The sequence below is a fragment of the Triturus cristatus genome, chromosome 10 (genome assembly GCF_964204655.1).
Source record: "Triturus cristatus chromosome 10, aTriCri1.1, whole genome shotgun sequence".
Classification (NCBI taxonomy): Eukaryota; Metazoa; Chordata; class Amphibia; order Caudata; family Salamandridae; genus Triturus; species Triturus cristatus.
In genome coordinates, this window is record NC_140593.1 from 1,073,825,103 (window position 1) to 1,073,850,086 (window position 24,984).

The following is a 24,984-nucleotide window of genomic DNA, read 5'->3' on the forward strand; positions in this document are numbered from 1 at the left end:
AGGTGAGATCCAAAACGTTGGATGCCCTCCTAGCCACTGTTGTGAAGGAGACAGACTCCTCTGTTGCCATACCTGGGTTTGAAGTAGAAAGGCAAATATCTGGAAAAGTGTCTAGTCCACTGGCATCTTGCAGATCCAGAAATAGGTTTGAGTCATCATAAGGCGAATCATCACCATTATTTTTTATCGGCTAGAGGTTGGGAGGTTTCTGGGTCAGAGTAGGCATACATGTGTTGCTTATAACCTTGGAGGTGATAATATATTAGTTTCAGAGTCTGATAAAACTACTGGCTCCCTGTCTGGCTCCTTTGGGGCCGGCATCAAGACCTATGGTGTCCGCCATGGTGCTGGAAATAACATTTGACATTGCGTTTCACTGGATTCAACAGAGCTGGGGACAGGGACAGTCTTGAAAGAAGGTCGAGAGGAGCAGTCAGCATCAAGGACGAGTCCGCCAGCGGTAGCCCAACTGAAGGCCACCTCGGATCAATAGGACCCGTAGGCACTCTCCAAGGATCCAGAGGAGTGCCAAATATTCTGTCCAAGATCAATTTAAACTCATGGAGCTGTTGAGGTGTCGCTGAAGACTAAAGAAAGTCGGGTCAATCACAGAGTCGCTTCTGAAGGAGGAATTGAGGATTAGGGGCTATTACTCCGTGGCTTGGTGGTAATCGGGGTAGTTAACAACTCCCATCAGTGGGTGTGGTGTGTCAAGGGGAGCCCGTGCTTCAACTTCTTGTGCTTTTTGGATTTCTTCGACATACTGGAATTCTTGGAGCTCGAAGATGAACGATCAAGAGTGCGGAGAAGGAAATTGAAGCATATTTGCACCTTCAAACGGGACTTATTCGACTTCCTCAGAAGTTCTGTGACTGCGAGTTTGGCTTTTCAATTGCAGATTGCCGCCTTATTTATCTCCCCACAGTATTCACGAGATGCAGAGTCATGCCCGAGGCATCTTCAGTACCTATTGCTGACATTTGTCAGTTACAGACATAGCAAGATTAAAACCCTGTAGCTTTTGGAGAGATATGTTCCTTGCACATTTGTAAAATTTTGAGGGAGAGGAATACTGTCCGACAGAATTAAAAGGAGCTCGAAAGATGTGGAAAGAAAAGAACGGACATCAGCGCATGGAGTTGGTGCAGACATAGCGGCCCCAATGTCACATCAAGAACGGGACGTATTTGCCCCAGAGTCACACACCGCCACCTATCGAAGCAGGAGAGAATTGATATAAAAAGTCTCAGGATCCAGTCGGAAATTCACAATGTGAGGAATTTGCGGTTAGCAGTCTTTCAGAAGAGCATTTTTGTAGGCACTCACAATGGAAAATAAATGTCAGAGCAGAGTTAAGTAAAGATTGTTACAAAATCTAATACAAAAATCAAAACAGGTCTCAGCTTTATCACACCTTGTAAAAGTCACACAAGATTGTAGAACATCCAAACCGGGATCCAGTTTCTCTGATCATATGAAGATACACTGGACTTTAGAGCTTCATTCTGAAGTTACCTTCCACATAATCTGCTCAGAAGAGCAAGCATCTAGTGCTTTTCAAAAGCAAAAAAACAAATATGTAAATCCATGAGGAAACATCTCTAATCATACCTTGGAGGCCTTGGACTGGCTTAGACGATCCTTCTGTTCAAAGATCTTGGAGTACTTCTTCAAGTCCTTCTTAATGGTCTGCAAAAAAGAACAGAAGAGAGATACTTTGCATGAAGCTTTCAATTGATGACCCAGGAAAACCCATATCACAAACACAGTATGAGATAAGGAGGATGGAGGCCACTTCACACCTTTATTTGATCTTGGCTAAGAAGAGTCGGAGGTCGAGGTCTCCAAAGCAGCTGGCAGAAACGATCTTTACTGTTCTTTTGGAGAAGACGTCCCTGGAAGGTCCACAGCCAGTAGGCATTATCCACCTGAGAAAGTGAGAGTATTGTTGGTCTATGATGATTTTAAAGTTTCAAGAAGATGGGTTTTAAAAGACTGGAAAGGGAGGCTATTGTGTTTACTAATAAATGAATAAATGAAAACATACCTATCCCACCACACATATAGATACCATCACTTGAAATTCTTCACAGAAGCTTTTCCATAATGCAATATATGACAGTCCATTTAACAAGATATATATTTTTTTTCATTCTGGCAAACTCTCTCCACCAAATACCATTCACATTTTTTAAATAAAAAAAACAGGAAATATTTATTTTCGCCCAAGCATCCCTTAGAACATTTCAGCCTTTCAATTATAGGGAAACCTAGGTTTATCAGGATTAATTCTGCATCAATACTTATTCTGGTGAGAGCAATACTACCATGAAAAATTCCATGACAGTTCTGGGTTTCAAACTGATCTAGAACTTTAACAATGTTGTGTTGGAGAAGATTCCAGAGGGCAAAAAAACTATTTAAATCAGAAGGAGAAAAAAAAAAAAAGAGGGCCAATTTCCATTGGTGTTTCAACAATAGAGATACACTGGAAATAAGAGGCTTATCTCAATTTGCATAGTTGAGGAAATCTTAATTGTTTACGAAATTGGAGCTATTTTTCTCTTGCATGTGTGCATGCGTGATGGCTTGGAGCGTTAAGACCACACTCGGCATCATACACTTCATTCAAATTCTTAGTTTTATGTACCAAGACTTCTACCTGCGAACTCTGACTAGAGGAACCCATTTCTGGGAAAAAATGTGGCTTACTAATAACCCAAACATGTTGCGGGGTTACATACTGTTTAAAGGACACATGCGTCACTAAACTCTCATACGATAGTTGAGTAGAAATGAACTTTGGGTCCTCAAGCCTATGGTGCTGTTGTGTAGAGAAGGATTACGCACTTGATCCAAAAAGGCCTCACAAAGGCAGCAAAGGCTCCAAGGTAGAAGAAGCAGGCTCCGGAAATCTCAGTCAACATGGCAATCTTGGAATCTTCAATGGACTAAAGAAGTCCCAGAACTTCAGATGCTTTCAGCTAAATGCAGACAAAAGAGGTCACCTCCTCAGAAGAAAGACCAAAGGTGCAGCTCAACTTCACATCGGGAAAGATGCTCAATCCACAGGTATTTTGAAAAGCAACAAAGAGGTCAGCATAACAATAATATGGAGGAAAATTATTTTCCACATCACTATTATTAGCATCAGTGTTGAAAAACAGTATCTGTAAGGCATCTGTGAAAAACTGCCTCTTTTGACATGGTTAGGCCCTCAATTTTTGCCTGAAACATGATGTGCTTTTGATTAAAGTGCACAGGGTCCCTGCCAACCAAGTCCCCTGCGCCAGAGCTCCTTCCCTAAAACTGTACCATGATTGGCACAACTTCAGATCCCCCGTAAGTCCCTAGTAAATTGTACCCCTGGTACCAACCTATCAACCCTGGTGTGGTCTCGGACGCCTGGATCGAGAGTCCCTGCTCTTAGGCCAGAAACAAAGTCCAACCTGGGCAGAGGTGTCACACCTCCTCCTCCAGGATGAGCACAATGCTCGAGAGGGAAGATTCAAAGGCCATGTCGGCTTTGTAATGCGACCCCAGCCTCTGCTAGCAGCAGATGGCAGTCCCCGATTAAAACCCCACTTTTGGCAGGAAAACTAGGTCAGAATGGAAGGTGTGCCCCCCCCCCTTTGCCAACTCCACCCCACAGGTGCCAGAGGCAAAGTGAATCACGTTTTTCAGTGCTCACAATCTTGAAGATGGTGGGACTTAGCCAATCAGGGTTAGAGCTATGCCCCCTATCACAGGAAGGTGGCATAGTAGATGGTGTAGACACCACAGGTAAGGAACCCATTGGGCCCCATCTGTCACTCCCCTGCAACACCCCTAAATCTATTATTTAGGTGGCACCCTAAGACCCTAAATGCAGATTCCTTACAACCTACATAGCTTGGACACTGAAGAGATGCACCAGCAGAAAAGAATGAGGACCCGTGATGGACTTGGCGGCAGCCCTGCCGGCATGTCTGCTGCCTTTTGCCCCTGCAACAAATGTCGACACGTCCTGCAGGCCCAGCAACCTCCAAGACTCTGGGAGGACTGTCTGCCTTCTATAGAGATCAACAAACTCCTGTGGACAGCGGGCCTGTCCAAGAAGAAACCAACTTTAAAACCAAATAGGTCTGCCCAGAGGAACCGCAAAACCGCCTTCAGACCCTCCTTCGTACCAGATGCCCACAGCCCGATTCCAAGTGGCCCACCGGTGCTGTGAAGGTTCGTCATTGATTTAGAACCAGAGTCCACTGTGGGCTGACTCCTGCCGGACTCTACCTCGACAACTGTAGCCTTAATCGTAAGACCCTGCCAGAACACGACCTGCTGGGTAAGCTGTTTCTGACGCCAAAGGACAACCCTGCACCCGAAACCCCTGTCCACTATTTAAAGGTAAAAGTTTATTTATTAAAATACGTACTTACCTTTTAACGTACATCTTGGTCTAAAAATAAATCTTGAAAGAAGCTTATTTTTATAAAATTGGTGTGCCATTTATTAGTCACTGTGTGTATAGCAAATGTCTTTCACTCCACTGTGTTAGGCCTAAGGCTGCTCGACAACACTACCACAAATCAAGCACTTTGGGTTTACATTGAGCCCTGTACACTTCTGGGGGAATCATTGGACTCTTTAGACAATATAACCAATTAGTGGTATAGCACATGAAGTGCCAGCTTCCTACAGCATCTAAATGCAGTCTAGAGAGTGACTATCCTGCTGAACCATTGGTCAGCTTGCAGAGGTTCACACATGAGACCATATAAGGAAGAGGCTTTGACGTTCCCTCTCATTCAGGCCAAAACAGACTGTCTTTAAGGCACTAGGAATTTGATCCAGAGTCTGTGCATGCAGGGTTATACACGCAGCAAGGCCTTCACAGTTTAACAGAAGGAGCCCTTGATGCCATAGCAGCTTTGGGCCAGCTCCCAGTTGGAGCCCTAAGACTCCTTAGTGCCAGCATGCCCACCAGAGAGAGGTGGAGCAGAAGATCTGGAGCATGACCCATTTTATAGACCATCACTTGCTATAAGAAAACAACTTACTTACCTGTAACTTTGGTTCCCCAGTATTGGTAACTTTCATAGATTCTCATGCTTTGTATCATTCCCCGTCGTCGGAATGGGAGCCTCGGTAACAAAAATATATATATATACATATGTATAACCATAGAAACAAAAGAGAAAAATAGGCCTAGGCCTCATCTCATTTTGTAGTATATCACCCTCTTTGTGTAAAAGAGCCCAAACTTTTGCCAGGACCAATCAGCACAGCCTCACCCTCTGGAACCTTCCTGAGAGAGCTCAGAGCCTCAGATTTTCGTAGCCGTTGGGCCAACAGCCACTACCTCAGTAAACCGGCAGAGCTTTCCCAGGGGAGGTGGGTGGGCGCATGAGAATCTATGAAAGTTACGAATACTGGGGAACCAAAGTTACAGGTAAGTAAATTGTTTTCTTACCCCAGTATTGGAACTTTCATAGATTCTCATGCTTTGTATCAGAATAGCAAGCAGTAAATCACGACAAGCACATTTCGGAAAACACATGGCTTTACAAAATCATCTCAGTGTACATGATAAAACAACCATTACTGAAACCAAATGTGCTTAGCAGGATGGAGGGATTGTAGGGAAAGCTCACCTCTCATTGAAAAAGATTCCGGAGGACTGCTTGACCAACAGCAGCGTCAGCTCGTCCCACCGATTCCAGGCAGTAGTGCTTCGTGAAGGTGTGTACACTGCTCCACGTTGCTGCCCTGCAAATGTCCTTGATCGCCACTCCAGCAAAGAGCCACTGAAGACGCCATCGCTCTTGTAGAATGAGCCCGGGCCCTTCTATCCAAAGGTTTGCCCGCAGCCTGATGACAGTATTGAATTGCACTGGAGATCCAGCGGGAAATGCCACTCTTGGCGAGCGGCAACCCCTTCCGTGGTGCACTGTAGGCAATAAATAGCTGAGTAAACTTTCTGAAAGAGCGTGTGCGCTCGAGATAGAATTTCAGACATCTTTGGACATCCAAAGAATGCAATGTTCGTTCCGCCTGGGTGGAAGGACACGGAAAAAAGGAGTTCAAAATTAAGGGTTCATTCAAATGAAACTCCGAAGGCACCTTCGGGATGAATTTTGGGTTGGTTCTCAAAATCATCACATCCCTCTTGAACTGCAGAAAAGGCTCTACTATAGAGAGAGCCTGGAGTTCACTAACCCTCCTAGCCGAAGTTAATGCCAAGAGAAGGGCTAGTTTCCACGATAGGAACTTCAAGTCCGCCTTGTGAATAGGCTCAAAGGGCGCTTTCATCAGTTGAGCCAGTACTAGGTTAAGCTGCCAGATAGGAGGGGGTGGTCGGACCGGAGAAAACATCCGAAATAACCCCTTAAGGAACTGCTTAACAATCCTTGCGGACCATAGAGATGGCCCCGATGTCTTCCGTCGAAAGCGGGATATGGCAGCCAGATGTACCTTGACCGAAGAGTGCGCCAGACCTGATTTAGCCAGAGACAGGATGTAAGGCAAAACCTGATGTGGCCGGGATTTGTAAGGATGGAGTTTATTCCTCTGGCACCACAGATAAAATCTCTTCCATTTTGCCCTGTAAGTCTTATTAGTGCTTGGTGCCCGCGCCTGAGATAAAACATCCCTGCACTCCTTGGAGAGATTCAGATGACGGAATTCTCTGTGTTCAGGAGCCACGCTGTCAAGTGAAGTGACTTCGGATCCGGATGGAGCACCTGCCCCTGATCTCGCGACAACAGAGATGGAATCAGTGGCAAGCGAATCGGGCAATCCTGGGAGAGAAGCAGGAGTTCCGTGTACCAGAACTGTCGCGCCCATGCTGGAGCAATGAGAATCATCTTGCATGGTTCCGCCCTGACTTTCCTGAGAACTCGAGGAATGAGGGGAATGGGAGGAAAGGCGTAGCAAAATGCGCCGAACCAAGCAATCGAAAGGGCATTCCCCAGAGACCCTTGCTGGGGAACCTTGCTTGCGTAAAACCGGCACTTGGCGTTCTCCGGGGACGCAAAGAGGTCTATGGTCGGAGTACCCCATCTTTTGAACACTGCCTCCAGCGTGGCCTGATCTAACTCCCACTCGTGTGTCACTTCCGTCTGTCGACTTAGAGCATCCGCTGTGATGTTGAGACACCCTGCTAGGTGCTCGGCTTGCAGAGTGATCTTGTGAGAGATCGCAAAATCCCAGATCATCTGAGCTTCTTTGGACAGAGTCCGCGACCTTGTTCCCCCTTGCTTGTTGATATAGTGCATGGCCGTCGTGTTGTCTGTCCGGACCAGCACTGCACGATTCTGAAGTCTGGGAAGGAACGCCAGCAAGGCTAAGTGAATGGCCCTCAGCTCCAAAAGATTGATGTGGCGTAGTCTGTCTGCTGGACTCCAGTGACCGCTGACCTGAAGCTCCTGGAGGACAGCTCCCCATCCTTCTAGGGAAGCATCTGTGGTCACCACCATAGGAGAAGGAGGGATCCGGAACGTTAATCCTCCTGCGATGTTCTCCTTCACCAGCCACCATTCGCAGGCTTTGCGCATGGCAGGCGTTATCCACACCTTGTCGTTGAACGAGCCTTCTGCCTGGCGCCATTGTTTGTCCAACTCCTCCTGTAGAGGACGCATATGAAGCCTGCAATGCGGTATCAAAGGTATGCAGGATGAGATTGATCCGAGTAAGGACTTGTACTGTCGAACCGATACATGTCTCTTGTGCAGCATTTGGCGAGCGGAAGTGGTCATTTTGCCCTGACGCTCCTCCGACGGACGAGCCGTGCATCGTTTCGTGTCCAGAATAGCCCCAAGGAACTTCCGTGACCTGGAGGGTATCAGCACCGACTTGGACATATTGAGCTGAAGACCCAAATGGGCGAACAATCGTATGCAAGTTGACACGGCCTGAGACGTAGCCCTGAACGACGGAGCCTTGACGAGCCAGTCGTCCAAGTACGGGAACACTTCCAAGGACTGCTTCCTTAGAAAAGCAGCGACTGCTGCCAGCATCTTCGTGAAAATTCGGGGTGCCGACCGAAGGCCAAACGGGAGCACCTTGAACGGGAAATGGCTCTTGCCTACTGTGAAGCGTAGATATTGCCTGTGAGCTGGGTGGATCGGAACATGAAAGTATGCATCCTCTAAATCCAGGGACGCCAAAAAATCTCCCGCATTGAGTAGTCGTAGAATATCCTGGAGAGTGACCATCCTGAAAGAGTTTGATGAGATAGGTGTTGAGCTCCCTGAGGTCTAGTATAGGACGCCATGTATCCTCCGTCTTCCGAACCAGGAATAACCTGGAATAAAACCCCTTGCCCCTTTGTGAAAGAGGCACGGGCTCTATCGCCCCCTTGATGAAAAGTTGGTGGGCTTCGAGATGCAATAGTCGGAGATGTTTCGATGCACGGGCGTCCGGAGCTCTTGTTGGAGGAAGATCTTGGAACTCCAACGTATGGCCACTCTGAACGATATTCAAGACCCACCGGTCTGATGTTAAACGAACCCAGCTGTCCAGACAAAAAGATATCCTGCCCCCGACCGGTGTTTTTGGTAGGGGAGGAACAGTAGCCAGAGCCAGGAGGCCGCTATTGCCTCTTGGCGTTGTCTCGTCCCTGACGATTCTGACGTCCTCTCTGGGACTGTCGAGAGAAAGACGCCGACTGTCCTTGGCGCTGGCTGGAGTATTGACCTTTATAGGACTGTCCTGATGGTGTGGAATATTGACGTTGGTTTCCTCTGTAATTAGAAAACCCCCGACCACATGCCCCTCTGAATGGCACTTTGCGATAGTTCAAAGATCCCAAGGACTTAGCTGTGTCTGTGTCCTTTTTTATGCTTTGGAGGGCGTCATCCACATGCTTACCAAAAAGCATCTCCCCGTCAAAGGGAAGGTCCAAGATCTTATTCTGGACCTCCTGGCGAAACCAGGTCGCCTTCAACCAGCCTTGACGGCGCAAGACCGCTGACCCTGCCAAAGCCCTGAAAGCAGTAGAAGCTATGTCCATCGCACAGTCAATGACTTCCGAAGCTCATCTTTCTCCTTCCATCAGAATCTGCTTGGCTTCCTCTTGACTCGAGTCTGGTAGCTGGTCCATGAACGGCTCCATGTCGCACCACATCTGGCGGTCGTACCAGCCTAGAATAGCCAGAGAATTAGCTGCACGCACCAACAAGCTGGCCATGGTGGAGAATCTTTTACCCACATTGTCCAGCCTTCTGCCTGCCTTATCTGGAGGCGTGGTTAACGGAGTGGACGGATTCTTTGACTTGCTTTGTGCGGCTTGTGAAATAACGGAATCCGGCTTAGGTTGTCCTAGAAGACATGCAGGACTGCCCTCAGGGGCCTTGTATTTCTTCTCCAGCCGGGGAAGAACCGGAATGACCATCGCCGGATTCTGCATCGTCTTAATTCCCTCATCCCAGACATGTTCTATGATGGGAATCGATCTGACCGACTTCTTATACTGAGCTTTAAAGTCATATAGGAAGCAGTCGGACTGCTCCACTGTAAGGGGCAGACCAAACCTCTTGGATGCCCGTTCCATCAAATTATGGAAACCACCAATGTCTGCTGGAGGCGATATATTTGTCTCCCGGCCCACAGCATCCGGATCCTGCATATCATCAGGGTCCCCATCAGGATCCCCTGGATCAGTAAGAGGGATCACCTGTCCCTCGTCGTCCTCATCTGTATCCAAATCTTGTGTGTCTCGATCGGCAGGTTCCGTACCTGAAGGTTGGGGAACCACTAAGGGTACCACCGGTGAAGTGGTACGAGGTATGTCCCTTGGCAGAGGTGGTAAGTCCATTGCCATGTCACGTGGCACAACAGACGTAGAAGGACGCACCGGAGTGAGATCCGGTAATGTCGGAAAACGAGTTTTATAGTCTTGCAGCATCATTTGCAAATCCGTCACTAAAACCACTGGCAAGGCTATCATATCCTTCCTCAGAGAGCGGGGGTGTACTTCCTGTGTCAAGCTTTGCCGCCCCTCCTGCACCTCTGGACCATAAAAGTCCTCAGTATCTGTGACCTGCTGTTTCACATTCAGGTCTGAAGGGCTGTAGGCGTCCCCATACTGCCCATCCTCTTCCTCCGAGTCATCGAGAAGCATGGATGGTGGCAAAGGCGTGACCCGCCTAGTAGAAGTCATGTCCGGCGTAATCTTTAATCTCTGGATGGCAAATCCTGAATTTTTCGTCGTCGACGGTCCCGTCGACGGAGTCGATGGCAAAGGGATTCCCTGCGTCGACGAACTCGACGACGACATCGTCGACTGAAGAGTAACTGTCGTCGACGGGGCTAGAATCGTCGTCGACGATGAGGCCGTCGACAGTTCCGGAATCGTCGTCGACGGAGCAGTCGTCGACGGAGCTTTCTTCTTCGTCGACGGAGCATGTATCATCGTCGGAGGAGCACCCGTCGACGGTCTCGTCGACGAACTCGTCGTCAGCAACATCGACGAACTCGTCGCCGTCATCGGCGACGTGGTCTTCGTCGTCGACACCGCCGTCGAAGACGAGAAAGTAGCCGTCGTAGACGATGAAGTAGATATCGTCGACGGTCTCGTCGACGACCCCATGGAAACAGTCTTAACTATGGAGATCGTCGTCGACGTACCTGCTTTAGCCTGCGTCGACGGACGCGGTTTCTTCCCTGGAATTGACTGAGGAGTTTCTGCAGCATGTTTTTTCACAGATTTCTCCTTCTGGGACGGAGGGGAAGATGTTGCAACCTCCTTCTTGTCCTTAAGGGCTACGTCCACACCAGCAGCCCGTCCCTGCCTCTCCTTTACACTGCCGTGAGGAGATTTCATGGGACCAGCCTCCTCAGACCTGTCAGAGATCCCGTGAGGGGCTTTGAGAGGGGGTTCCACAGAGGTGGAGGGAGATGACCTACCCCTCTTCTTAGATCTCCTGGAGGAGGTACCAGAGATTGATTCCTCCTCATCCGAAGAGAGGACCTCCGTCCTGGTCTTTAGCTTCTGCAGCCACGTCAGCAACCGACCCTCTCTGTCTCAAGGTTTTGGTAGAGAAGGTCTGACAAATTTTACAGTCTGTGGCCTTGTGTTCCGGGTACAGGCAGTATATGCAGTTTTCATGCTTATCTTCCACAAACAGTCTCTTCTTCCCACAAGAAGCACAAGATCTGAATAAAGCTTTCTTCTCCTTTTCTGACATTCTGTCACAAAAGATGGCAATAAAGATAACTAATAGTAAAATTCTGATAAACTGAGCAGAGCTCAGTGGAGACTCCCTAGCACAACGTGCGGTAGAAAAATCTGAGGCTCTGAGCTCTCTCAGGAAGGTTCCAGAGGGTGAGGCTGTGCTGATTGGTCCTGGCAAAAGTTTGGGCTTTTTTACACAAAGAGGGTGATATACTACAAAATGAGATGAGGCCTAGGCCTATTTTTCTCTTTTGTTTCTATGGTTATACATATGTATATATATATATATTTTTGTTACCGAGGCTCCCATTCCGACGACGGGGAATGATACAAAGCATGAGAATCAATGACAGTTCCAATACTGGGGTAACTGGACTAAAGGTTGCCAGAACTTGGGGCAAAACTTCTCCCAGAACAGCAAAGGCTATGAATATCTTGAGGCTAAAGTTAGTAACTGTGCCGTCTACTTTTGAACCTTTCCTGGCAATGTTAATGATGCATGGGACTGGAGAATTCCTCTCCATGATGCTTTGATGTTGCAATTTCTCTAAATGATGCTTTCATGCTGCTTGTTGGAGAATCTCTCCATGCATGCTACCTATTCAAGATTTATTTGTAAAGGAAAAAAGGGAATACTACCAACCTGGAGTCTGAGCCATTAATACTTTGGCTACTCTCCCTTTTATCACCTTAGAATGCATAAGGTCAAATTTACCACAGACTAAGTAAAGCCCTAGGCCCCATGACGGGTGTTGAGGAGATCCAAGTTAGACCTCTGTATAAGACAGGAATGACACTGTTTGAAGAACACGATTTTTAGGGGGTGACATGGCCCTAATAGCACAATCCATAATTTCCATTTGCAAGAAATCCAACAACAAAAAAGACAGGAGTTCCTCTATGTACCAGTGGAAGGAAAAAGGAACAGACGTCAACTTGCTCTGTGATGTCACACCTATGGGACACCAACTATTCACACTGGGTAACTACTACAAAGTTTCTGAATGGCACCTGGGAGGATTCACAAGACTAGGTAATTCTATCAGAAAACTATGATAGCTGAGACTGAGCAAACCGGCTCAAGACACCCCACCCCTTACTGCCATCAGTGTGTGGAACTTTCGTCTGATATTTACAAACAAATTCTTGACAAATGAACATTATTATATACTGAACAGTGCAAGCACTAACAACAATATCAACCTCCTGCCTAAATGCTTGCCTTACCTTGTGGCTCCACCAGGAGACAGAGGTCACAACAAACCGACCAGTTGGATCCCACTCTACATCAGATGCGGTATAGTGTTCAGCGATGTTCATGATTGTGCAGTCTGATGTGTCCACAAACGCCAAGGCACCATTCATACTGAGAATGCAAAGTAATACATGGTGCATCACAAAGGGTAGAACAATCCCACACTCATTATGTAAACAGCTGGGGTAGAGATCTTCAATTAACACATTTACAAGGCCAATAGTCAAGCAGTTTAATCCGAGTCAAAAAGTACCACTAATTGCTCTACTTGAGATTTATTTTCTCAGAACCACAAAACAGACTTTAACATGAAAATACCTTTAAAAAAAAAAAAAAACACATTTACAGTAAATCACAATATTATAGGATAGACTAAACACGCATCTTTACATTGGCATGGTGTTCAATTCAGACATGCCCCTATTGTTGCTTTTTGCCAAACAAATAATTCATTTATGGGGTTATAAAGCACACTATTGGCCAAGGCATAACAGCACACAAACAAAGTGGGATGCCAAATGGGACAAGAATCTCCTAGAGTAACCTTGGACAAGTATGAAATACAGTATGCTGAGAGAGGACCTTAAAGAAGACCCGTCTGGATCTGCAGCCAATGTAACAAGCAACAGTCATCTAAGAAATGGTCACATTTAGCAGATGACCAAAGGTCAAATTTGTGAAGCAAACTTCTACTGGGTGTGAAAAAAAGATTTTCCAGCGGGCACAAGAGAAGAAAGCAGTACAAGCCAGATGATCCCACCTTCTGGCTCAGACCCTAAACGTTTGGACTTATTAATTCAAACCCATGAAGTCTATGTTCAACTTCCAAGTCGCATTAAATCTAGCCATCTCCTGTATGACTAACTCCTTCAAAACTGCCTCTCACTCTACATCATAGAAGGGTTGGCTGGCTCTGGAGTTCCCTTCAAGGTGCAATTTGGCAAAGTATGAGCAGAGTCTGTTAAAGGCTATTTTTTTACCTAGAATGCAGGGCTTTAAAAGGGGGCAAATCAATAGTGTTTTAGCCAAATGTATGGTTTGTTAATTTGGCTAATTGGTTTACTTTTTAGGATTAACATCTATTACTTGAAACCTTGCTTACAATACTAGCCGCCTACATCCATAGGCCGGCGGCAATAGAACATTGCTCATTCAATGGGTGTGTGTGTGTGTGGGGGGGGGGGGGGGGGGGGGGGGGGTGGGGGATGCCGTGGGGGAACAAGACCAACTACTTGCTCGTCATGAATTGTGAAACTTCATACAGCCAAACCCTGGTGTTTGGCATTCAATTTTTAGGTATTGGGAGCATAACATTTCTCAGAATTCATCCGACAAAAATTGTATACAGGGTTTCCACATTTGATCAAAACAAAATAGTTACTGCGTGGCCACAGGCGTCCGCTTTTCCATGCCCAGTATATCTTAGACCTTGTGTAGCAAAACAAGTGTTTTGGAACCGAGTCTGTTCCCCATCTGGCCAGCAGTTGTTGTTTTGCTGCACCCTGCAGCAACGTAATCGCTCTGTCTCTATGCGAACGCAGCGGATACGTGAGGGAGTTATATAACTTGGGAATTTGGGTATGTCTGTTTGAAATTTAGTATTGACCGAAGTCAAAACTTCTGACCAAAAGGTTACCAATTTGGGACAGTGCCAGAGTATGTGTGTGAGTGTGCCTGGTGTTCACAATGGCGCCAACATGTCCCATCTCCAGACCGGTTCCACGCCACTACTCTGGCAGGCGTATGGTACCAGTAGTGGGCGATCTTGAGGCGCATCTCTTTGCTAGTCGTGTTGAGTACAGAGGTGCGCGCTCTATGGCGAATTGTATTCCACTACTTGTCAGTAAAGGTACTTCCACATGCCCTCTCCCAACAGGCACGAGCCGGCGAGTCTAACGAGTGGACCGGCCTTACTAAGAAGGCATACATATCCGAAAGAAGTTTGGCATCTGAGGATCTAGTAAGGATCCATTTCTGGTATGCTGTCAAAGGCCTACTAGCATGAAGGCGAATCCAGGGCTGCAAAACCCAGTGCGCCACCATGAGATACTGCCATCTAGCGGAGTGTGGTAGGTTAAAGTGAGCTTGCAGAGTGTGAAAGTCCATAAGCCCGTCTACGTAAAATCACCGACGTGCTTGCAGTTGGAAAACGCAGCCCCTGTAAGAGCTGGTGGGAAAGCTCAGTTGCCAATCAAGGGAGTCTGTGGTGATATGGGTGTTGAGAGCCCCTGACGCAGCTGTGCTGTACTTTACCCCACACCCCCACTGTGGCTCAAGTGACTGGGGAGACACACTCCTGAGAGTCTATGAGGTTTCAGTAGCCAGGGGACCTTCCAGATGTGGGTGGCTGCAATGGCCTGGTCGATAAAGCACCAGTGCTTCTCAGTGAGTGGCAGAGCTGTGCCGCCTGGTAGTACCACTGCAGGTTCGGGAGGCCCAGACCGCCGACAGCTGGGGGGGTGGGGGTTCGGGGGTAGGTAGAAGGTAGGCGCTGGCCCTGGACATACGTGCACGTTTGCCTTTCCAAATAAAATCCCATAGGAGGGACTGTATTCCCTATAAGACCCAAGGAGGGGGTTGGAGGGGCAGTGTTTGCATAGTGTAAAGAAGCTTAGGCAGGAGTATCATCTTGATCGCTGCAAGACGGCCCAACCATGAAAGTCTGTAGGGCTTCCATTTGGCAAGGTCATGCCTTGCGAGTGTTAGGAGGGCCCCATAGTTATGGGTAGTGGTGGCTGTAGTTGTAGGGTGTACTTGAAGTCCAAGGTATTGTATACTGTCTTCTGCCCATTGATATGGGTTTATGCTCTGGAGTTGTTGGCGCTCTATGACTGGGAAGGGAAGGCCAAGGGACTTCAGAGGATTAATCTTGAAGCCGGAGACCACTCGGAAGTCTTCCATTTCAGTGGAGACTGCCGCTAGCGAGGAGTCGGGGTCTGTAAGGGTAAGGAGCACATCATCAGCGTACAACATTATCTTGTGTTCCCTGCCTCCCATTTTGATCCCAGAGATGAGCCGGTTAAGACGTATTCTTTTAGCGAATGGCTCCATATAGAGTGCAAAAAGTAACGGCGACAGAGGGCAACCCTAGCTGGTCCCTCTCGTGATACGGAAGGCGGGTGATTGAGGGGCAGAGTAGCAGGAGTGGATCCAGCTCCTGAGCCGCGGCCCAAATACAAATTTTTCCAGCATCCGGTGTAGATAAGGCCAGTGCACTCGGTCAAATGCTTTCTCGGCATCTATAGCAGGCACCAAGGCTGGGACCTGCGTACGCTGAGTTTTGTACAGTATATGGCACAGTCTTTTGATGTTGTCACTGCAGCCTCTTTCCTGGACAAAGCCGGCTTGGTCAGAATTCACCAATCCTTGCACATACGGGGCCATCCTGTGAGCCAAGACGCTAGTGACGATTTTTGCGTCCACGCTCCGGAGCGAAATCGGGCAATGGAAGGCGCAATCCCTAGGGTCTTTCCCTGGCTTCAGGATTACTATGTAGGTTGCCTGAAGCATTGATTCCAGCAGCGCCTCTCCCTCCTGGAAGGAGTTGTACACTTGTGCCAGGATAGGAGCTAGCTGCTACGCAAAATGTTTATAAAACTTAGCGCCATAACCATCTGGACCAGGGGCCTTATTAGATTTTAGGTTCTGGATCGCCAAGAGCACCTCCTGCGTGCTTATGTCCTTCTCCAGATCACCATAGGTGGATCCGGTCGCCACCAGTGGGGCCACTGAGGCTAGATACTCCACGATATCTACATCGCCAAGCTGCTCCGTCTGGTACAACGTCTGATAGAAGTCTCGGAAGGCGTTTGTGACCTCCACGTCCAATGAGCAGAGGGATCAGTCAGCCGACCCACCTCTGAAACCCTACAATCCGATGCCTGTGCTCGAAGGCGATGGGCCAACATGCGCCCTGCCTTATTTTCCCCTGTGTAGTAGGTTTGGCGTATCCTGAGATGGGTATATTCTGCGCGTCCCATATCAATCGCCCACAGCTGCCTCCATGGCCACCGAGCCTGCCCTGACGTGTAGGGGTTAGGATTCTGTCCCCCATAATCAAATCACAAAATGAAGGCGTAGCGATCCAGAAGTGAAGCTGCCCAATTTCAGCCGAATGTGTATTCCGAGTGATCTGAGATGTGGTGAGAAAATAATCTGTGTGTGCATATGACTGATGTGATACAGAAAATAAGTGTACCTTGTTTCTCCGGGGTACATGTGTCTCCAAATATCTGTGAAACCTGCCTCACCCACCCACTGTTGGGTACCCTTAGTCAGTCCCCAATCCTGCCCTGTCCTTGGGGCAGATCTACCTAGTTGGGCATCAATGGCAAAATAAAGTCGCCACCCACCATATCTCTATATATCTCTATAGATCTCTCTCTCTCTCTCTCTCTCTAAGAAGCAGGAACAACGCCTCCCTAAAGAAAGCTTCCTGTCGATTGTTTGGGCCATATATGGTAGCCACAGTGAATGCACCCCTTTAAAAAGTGACTTGCAGCGCCAACATCCTGCCCGGGGTTTCCATGAGCACCTGTTCTACCCTTCCTGCAAAGTGAGTTGCGAGGGAAATGCCCCCCCCCCCCCCTTCTTGGTAGCTCCTGATGAAAAATATTGCCTATCAAACCAGCGGGACTGCAGTCTCCGCCAATCTTCCTGAAGGAGGTGGACATTCCGCTGCAGCGCTGGGGGGGGGCAGGGGGGCAGCGCGGTGGGCCTGTGCTCATGACGGAGCCGCTCCGTCATGAGCCACAGTTGAGCTGTGCTCATGACGGAACGGTTCCGTCATGACTCCGCCCATTTGCGTTGTCGCCCCGCACAGGCGGGGAAACAGCGCCGCGCAGGCGGAGCGGCCGCCAACAGGATTGTCATGACGGAACCGTTCCGTCATGAGCACACGGCAACCGTGGCTCATGACGGAACGGTTCCGTCATGAGCGGGGAAGGGGTTAATATCAGTGCCTATATCGTGCTTCAGCTCAGCAAAGTCACTGCGGAGGGACTCAAACAACTGCTACAGGAATGATTTAGTGATGGAGGAGTCCTCCCCTCCGGGACCATCTCTCCCGATGACTCCAGTTCGCCTCCCTATGGGGCTGCCTCCGAACTTTTTGTAGAGTTTTAGTGAACATGTCCTTCACAGACAAGCCTTTCTTGTTGGAGCGGTGGGTCTACATGACTCTCACCGACCGAGGATAGAATCTCTCAGAGGCGTCGGTCGCAAAGGAACTAGCCTCCTAGTCTGTGGCAGGCAGGGCCCCCTTACACCATGCTTCTCTAGTCAAAAATTGCACCCGCCCCTCCTGACATATGATAAGACGATCCAACAAGACCTCAGTTAACTCAAGAGCAGCTGTTAGAACTCTCGGGGACGAGCTGGTGCGAGTCTCTTCAGACCACAGAAGGCTGCTAACACAAGCCCTCATCCCCAAAAGAAGCGATATCAGCAGCGATTATGGCTCAGCGCCACCGCAGGCACCTCTATAGTCACAACAGGGACCCACGCCTGCCCCTGTCTGAGCAGGAGATTGTAGGGATCCAGCAGAAAGGTGGGGGGGGGGAGGCGGGGGAAGGCGCGAGGGACGCCCCTTCTGTATCTCCTCCTTGACCATATTAAGGCCCGCGTGTGGGCTCGGTTCACAGCTACAGACCGCAAAAGGTGTGTCGTCTTGTGCCCTCGCCTCTTTCAGGACTTTATACTTGTCACAGGGAGACCCAGTCCCAGCACCCAACTGCAGCGGCCCCTATGAGTGGACCTCTCTGCCTACCTTTCAAGGGCAGGGTAGGGGTAGCCACGTCACGTGTGTCTGCCCAGCAGACTGCTCACCCGCATTGGCGCTCATTAACTCTTGAAAAATGGCCAGCACGGGCGACTCTATGGGGAGGGGTGCCCGCAGCAGTCACCGTCACATTGATCTCACCGCCAGGCCGGATAAACCAGGCTTCAGTGGGCTGGGAGAGCCAAGGCCCACCTCAGCTCACAGGCAATCGCTTCAGCTCCAGGCACCAGCCCACGTCCTCCCGGAGCAGGGGACACCACAGCACGTTGCCGGGAGCGGACCGAACCACCACCACCCACGGATTTAGTTACCCTGGTCCGCTACCGCCCCACGGTTTGCTTTTTAAAAACAAACATATTCAACATAATAAACGTTGCTTATTGTAGGAATGTTTTCACATCAAAATATTTTTAAATGTTGTGTGAGAATCCTGCAACTTCTCTGAGATAACCTACGGATTCCAATCTTGCGGGGAGACTTTATAATCACCGATGGTCTTTTTTTAAGTTTTGCCATGAATGAATATTGTCAGAAATATTCCCTACCTGCCCCCGCCATGGTTCTGGATTGTGGCAGCACAGCAAGTGTCATTGTTTTGCTGGAGTGGCTTTACCCACAGCCGCTGGAGGTTGTAGGGAGTCCTACTTTTCAGAGATGTGTGTCTCGGAATATCTGTTTTTGCAACTGTGGTTCTTATCTTTGCAACAGCTTCTGCCTTTTCCAAACAGGAATATGGGTAAGTTGTTGGCCTCCAACATAATAACCAAGCTAAACCTTCAGGAACTCCTTTTCTTTCGACCACAATCGTCATGGATTCTATCATTCATGCACTGGAATTTGTCATCTGCATAAGAATCAGACAGAAGATCCAAAAAAGACATGCCCATGATTTTCTGTTGATCTTGAGCAGTCAGTGAGCGAGTCTCAGCTAGGAGTTGCATCGTAAAGAGATGACATGACAGATTTCCACGCAGCCAAGTCAGCTGAATTCTTGGTTGCACTAAGTCTTGTCGGATGTGATTATGCCTTATTGAGGCATATACTTGAAATCCACCAAATCTTCACAAACACGGTCATGAAAATAAATCATAGAGTTTCATAGTTCTCTTTTGTAACAGCACAGCAGAGCGATGGAACGACCAAACTTCACTGCCATGGATAATGGCATACACACTTACTTCCAGATCTAGTAAATTTTCTTAATTTCGCCTTCTGAAGGAGCAACGTGTCCTGACCCGAAGGAATTGATTTTTCTGTCAGAAAAGACTACCAAGGTATCAGCAGGTGTTTTTTTCTTAACAAAAGAGAAACTGATTCTGGAGGCTTGTATTCTTTCTCCTAAAGACTGACTACTGGTTTGAACGATGCAGCCCTAAGAAAAGTGTGGAAGTCAAGAAGACCTGGAATCAGGTAAACATCTTTGAGGTCTCAAAACTTAAGTTTAAAAAACCGATGTCTCATAAATAGGAGTAGAAGTCTCAATATTCAGCTTTCAAGCTGCCCTGTTTGTCATGAAAAGGGACCAAATCATCCACCAGGGGGACTCTTTCAGGTGGTGAGTCTGGGCACCTGACAAAGAGCCAGCACAAATTTGACCTGGAAGAGGATGAAACTCTTCTTGGAGGACTGACCAATATGGATCCTCAAACCCTATCAGAGTTTCTGTCTCAAGAGTGTCTAAAATGACTGTCATCCGTTCTCTTGTTTTCTGGTAGCTCACCTTTAGGGGGAACATAAAGGCCATGTCTCTTCTTTTGTTGCTGCGGAGTTGTCAGAGATAGCACTAAAGGAATATCAACTCAACGGAGCAGTGGGAAAACTCATATGGATCCACTTAAACACTAGATTGCTTGATCTCAACTTCCACCACGGGAGCAGGGGGAATCCTTTCTGCAGTACCTTTTAATCACTCAAAGTTTAAGGGGACATCAAAAGACGATGAAAGAAGCTAAAATAAAAACCCAAGAAAAATACAGATTTCCAGCAAAATAACTGCTTCAGAAAGGCAACAGTGTTTGTGGATCGTTAACAAATTATCTCTTCACTGCATGACAGAAGACTTGCTGGCTCCAGAGTTTTCTTAAATGTGCAGTGCTTAATTGGCATTGTATGTGCCCAGACTATTAGAGGCTGCATTATCCCTAGATTTGGAGGTTTTAAAAAGGGGTGCTTCAGTTGCATTTTCTGCCTAATATATTGTTTCTTAATTTGGCTTATTGAATTTATCTTTTAAAGCCACAAAAATAAATAGAAAACATTGCTTTTAGTTATATTTTTCACTGAGAAATAGTTTAAAATAGTGTACCGGGATCCCAGTTGCAGGCGGGGGTATTCTTCAGTTTAGGGATTCAGAATACCCATGTCAGAGGTAGGACTATAGGTAACTTGTCCTTCTTAGGCAGAAACTAATCCTAGATGGATAACAGTGCTCCTTCACTTAAAGAATAAACAGAAGGTTCAGGACAGCAGACTACACATGAATGCAAGTCTTTTTTAATAGAGATCTGAAAGCTTTAACCTATAGAGCACCATATTATACTACACTCACTTTTCCTCAAAACAGCAGTTAAACACAATCTCAAACCTTACCATTATACGTTTCACATAGATATTATATCCATACAAAAGAGTACCTGCTTTCCAATTATTAAATAAAGCAATTTATAATATAGCAAAGGTCCAAGTATAAAGTGTAGATTCAGAAAACAAATTAAGAGGGTAAGACTTCGCTTATTAATCATATCTGAAATACCACCACCCTGCATTCAAATAAATGGAGGTGCCGGAAATAACTTGCAGAGCTACTAGTAGCATTTTTTTGTGCGAGAACGTGCCTCTTTTGACTTGGTTAGCCCCCACTTTTTGCCTGGTATTTGATGTGGTATTGATTGTACTGCACACGGTGCCTGCCAACCAGGGCCCTTGTGCCAGTGCTTCTTCCCGAAAACCTATTCCATAATTGACCCTTCAGACCCCTGTAAGTCCCTAGTAAATGGTTCCTGGGTACCCAGAGCATTAGGACTGAAAAGGGTCCCGTAGGGACACCCTCACCTAAGCCATGCAGACTCGGACGACTAAAGACACTCCTGCACCCAAAGCCTCTGGGCCTTGGTAAACTGAACATCTCTACTCGCCTCTGCTTTCTCTGGTCTCCCTCCTGCAACATATGTGTGACACCTGCAGCCTGTTTGTTCGAAGTAAATTCTCAATTGGAAAGAATTGGGCGCAGAACGCTGTAATTGCACCCTGCACCCGACCGTCTCTGTGCCACTGGTGATGTATGTTTGGTGCTACTTTGTGGGCCCCCCCCACCCGTTGTGCTTGCTCTAACTCCCAAAGCTTGCCCCCCTGCAACCGATTTACCTAACTGCAAGCAATGAGGCTTCAAGCACCCTCAGTTTTCATTGAAAAGCATTGGGCCGAACTGGAACTGTAAGTCGTGTACTTACCTGTATAACCGCATTACTGTTTTCCTCTATAGGATAACATTAAACTGTTCAAAAATTGCACGGTGCCAACTTTTAACAGTCTTAAGTATTTTTCCTGCAAAACCTACTTACCTTATTGTGAAGAAATTGGTCTTAAAATAATACTCATACAAAGCTTATTTTTATAAAACTGGTGTGGATCTCATTTTTGAGTTGTGTGTCGCTTATTGGTTAATGTGGTGCAATAAATGTCTTACACTCCTCTGTGTAGGCCTAAGGCTGTTTGCCCACACTACCACTAATGGAGCACTTTGGGTTTACATTGAGTCCTCTACACTTCTGGAGAATCTCTTGACTGTACACGGTATAACCACCTAGTGGCATTCCATATTCAGAGCAAGCTTCTACAATTTTCTTCATACTTAACCTAGATTTTATTCTGCCCTCAAATGGATATGTAAATTAGCCAACACATAAAACTACCATTAACATGGCGGATGCAAGACATTTCAATGAAATGAGGGGGAAGACACTGAATGGCTTAAATAATGATTTTACAAGGCTCTGCAATTTCCAACAGTCTGATTACTATGGTACATATTTTATGGAAACTTGATAAAAAAAAAAAACTTGACCAGAGTTTTAGTAATTTGCAATGTAAACGAATGCCTCCTGACGGTAAGGGATAGGCTATATCAATGTTATAAACTGAAGGCTAAAACAAAAGTACCAGAGAAATTGGGAGACCCAGTAGAACACCAGTCATCAGCTGCTCTTTAGAATATCAGAACCTTTTTAAGTCCTAATATGTGAGAGTTAAGATTCAGCAACTTTAATCTTTTGCCAAAGAAAGCCAATTGACATAGGCCAAAGGCCACTTACAAACTCACCTTCTTAAACCTGCGAGCACCAAAAATTGTCCCTGTGGGCTCCAGAATATCGTATTTGCCTGCTGTTTATCATAAGATTCTGAAAGAAAAACATTTTTCTTACAAATATGTAGACACAAATGTAAACAACATTCCCAAATTAAGTACAAAAAGTTGATGGCGAAAAAACTGCTCATCTTTCTGAAAACCAAGCTGTCTTCTACAAGACCACAAGGCACTTTCATGAATCATATCTAGAACAAGACCATCCTGCTTAAACCATAAATGTATTCATACCAAAAAAAAAAAAAAAAAAGAATAAACTAGGGATCTTATCTGTATGAAGAATTCAATATAACATGCAAGTGGTCTAAAACGCCAAATGTTAAACATTGGAAAACTTCTTGCAGTGATCCAACAAAGCGTGATTAGGGACATTAAAATCAAAAAGGTTCTTGTAAAATTGTATGGATACCTACAAAACAGCTTACCGTGTATAGCTGGTAGCATTTCTAAAAGAAGAAAGTACAAATCACTAGCATGTTTCAATCACAATTTTACTTACTGATGAGCTCAATCTTGCCATTGTTTTTAACATGGTAGAAAGTAACTGATATTCTCGGGACTTCTCCGTGCAATACAGCAAACTTGCTTCCATTAGGTTCCCAGGCAAAGGCAATGATGCCATCTGCAAAACAAAGGAGTATGTGAAATGGAGGACATTACCATTTCCCTAATGCATTTGAGTGCAGAACTGTAGTATAAGCTTGAGAAAAATATTACAATGTTATAAGCTGTGAATTTACTTATCTAGCAAACTAAGTTTAATACTCAAGCCTATTTCAATATAATAAACATTTATTAAAAAGTGAATCCTAGAACAGTCTAAAATACATGTTGCCCATGCTCATGCTAAGCAAGATGCAACCTCTAATTAGATTAGTGGGTCACGCCCTGCAAGCTGAAATAATGTAGCCCACTGCAATGGTTTTGCATCCCTTAGGCAACCCTGCTTTCTCACATTAGTCACAAGTATTGGAAAAGCCCACTGGTCTGGCGTTGGCTGCTTGCCTTTTGGCTTTGTCAATGTTTATTTTATTATGGTTTTTGTAACACTATTTCTGGGAGAGCCGCTGGGTCCTTAATATTTATCACAATTAAACTCATAATAAAAGAATCATAAAATAAATCTCAATAATCATAATAAATGTGTCTGCTTGTGTAGGAGGATGGCTCTTTGCAGGTTCACTCATTTTTTGCACCCATTTTTTGATGACTTTAGCAGCTGGTGTAATGACTTTGAACAATGGGGCATTGATGTCTCCGGTGCAGTATATGTGCTCTGACCCCTAAATGGGTTTACCAGTGGGTACAAATAGGCTACTCCCTGATCGGCAAGATAAACTCACATATAGGTCCATTAGTTTAGGGTTCTCAGAATACCTACTGCCTGTAGGTTAAGGTGCCTTTAGTGGACTGCAGTACTACTTCCTCCTCGAAAATGGCAAGAAAATATTTGCCTCTAGGCCTGTCTGCAGCCTAGATAGCAAGTAAAAGGCTATCTCAATAGGAAAGGTTAACTGACTGCAGGTCCCCGTTATATACTACTCAAACTACATAGGGACTACAAGTTAGGGTACCTTTATTGGACTGCAGCACTGTAGGAAGCTGGCTCAGTATATACTATACCAAAATGAGGTATAGTGTGCACAGAGTCCAGTGGAACCCCAAAGGTAGGCAGAGGTCAAAGTAGATGGCACCTTACTCGCTATTTGTGGTAGTGTGGGGGAGCCGTAAGGCTTTATCAGAGGGTAGTGTTAAGCATTTGTTGTACACACTCAATCAGCAAATGATTGCACACACTCAAAGACTGAACTCAGACCAATTTGCTTTGTATAAAAATATTTCGTTATTTATTTTTTAGAATCAAGCAAGCCTGGCACAGGCAAGTGATTTATACTTTGCAGTAACAATACGGTTTGAATTGCAGTTGTATATATACTTTGGTTTGGTTACAGTAGAATTACTGTAAATGCAATAACTTGAAATATTGTACATATACTGTTTAATGACTTTCAATAGCAGGTCATGTATATTACTTTGCAGATTACTTGTCTTACACAATGTAGTATAACTGGATACTGCACTGGGACATTGCCTGTAAAAAGGTAAGTAAATGCGTTTTGGTTATTTGTACACAGTCGTGTAGACTTTTATAGATTTTCCAACTACAAACTTTTTTCATAGGAAATCGTTAATGTTGTCCTATGGGAGGAAATAGAGTCATCGGTTAACAGGTAAGTACTTTGTTGTGGGAGCTGGTTATAAAAGGTTGGAAATACTCAGAGGTATCCCAGGGTTGAGGATGCACTCTCAAAGCACCCTCAGCGGCACTAGGACAGCAGGGTGCTGAGGGTCATTGTTATCCAATGGGGGATAGAGGGCCTCCGGTTGGTGGCTGCCGAAGAGTAGGCCACAAGGTAGTGGGAGCAAAGCTC

The 24,984-nt window shown here is 46.4% G+C and overlaps 1 protein-coding gene across 1 annotated transcript in view; it reads right to left on the minus strand.

Annotated features, from left to right (window-relative positions):
- Positions 1-1,593: 1,593 nt before the first annotated feature.
- EIF3B (eukaryotic translation initiation factor 3 subunit B) overlaps positions 1,594-24,984 on the minus strand; it is a 202,960-nt gene continuing 179,569 nt past the window's right edge. The window contains exons 12-16 of the mRNA XM_085629223.1: positions 23,052-23,174; positions 22,508-22,586; positions 12,383-12,521; positions 1,803-1,928; positions 1,594-1,689 (exon numbers count right to left, since the gene is read on the minus strand). Of these exons, the coding sequence (XP_085485349.1) occupies positions 1,606-1,689; positions 1,803-1,928; positions 12,383-12,521; positions 22,508-22,586; positions 23,052-23,174 (551 nt within the window). The 3' untranslated portion in view covers positions 1,594-1,605. The remainder of the gene's footprint in view (positions 1,690-1,802; positions 1,929-12,382; positions 12,522-22,507; positions 22,587-23,051; positions 23,175-24,984) is intronic.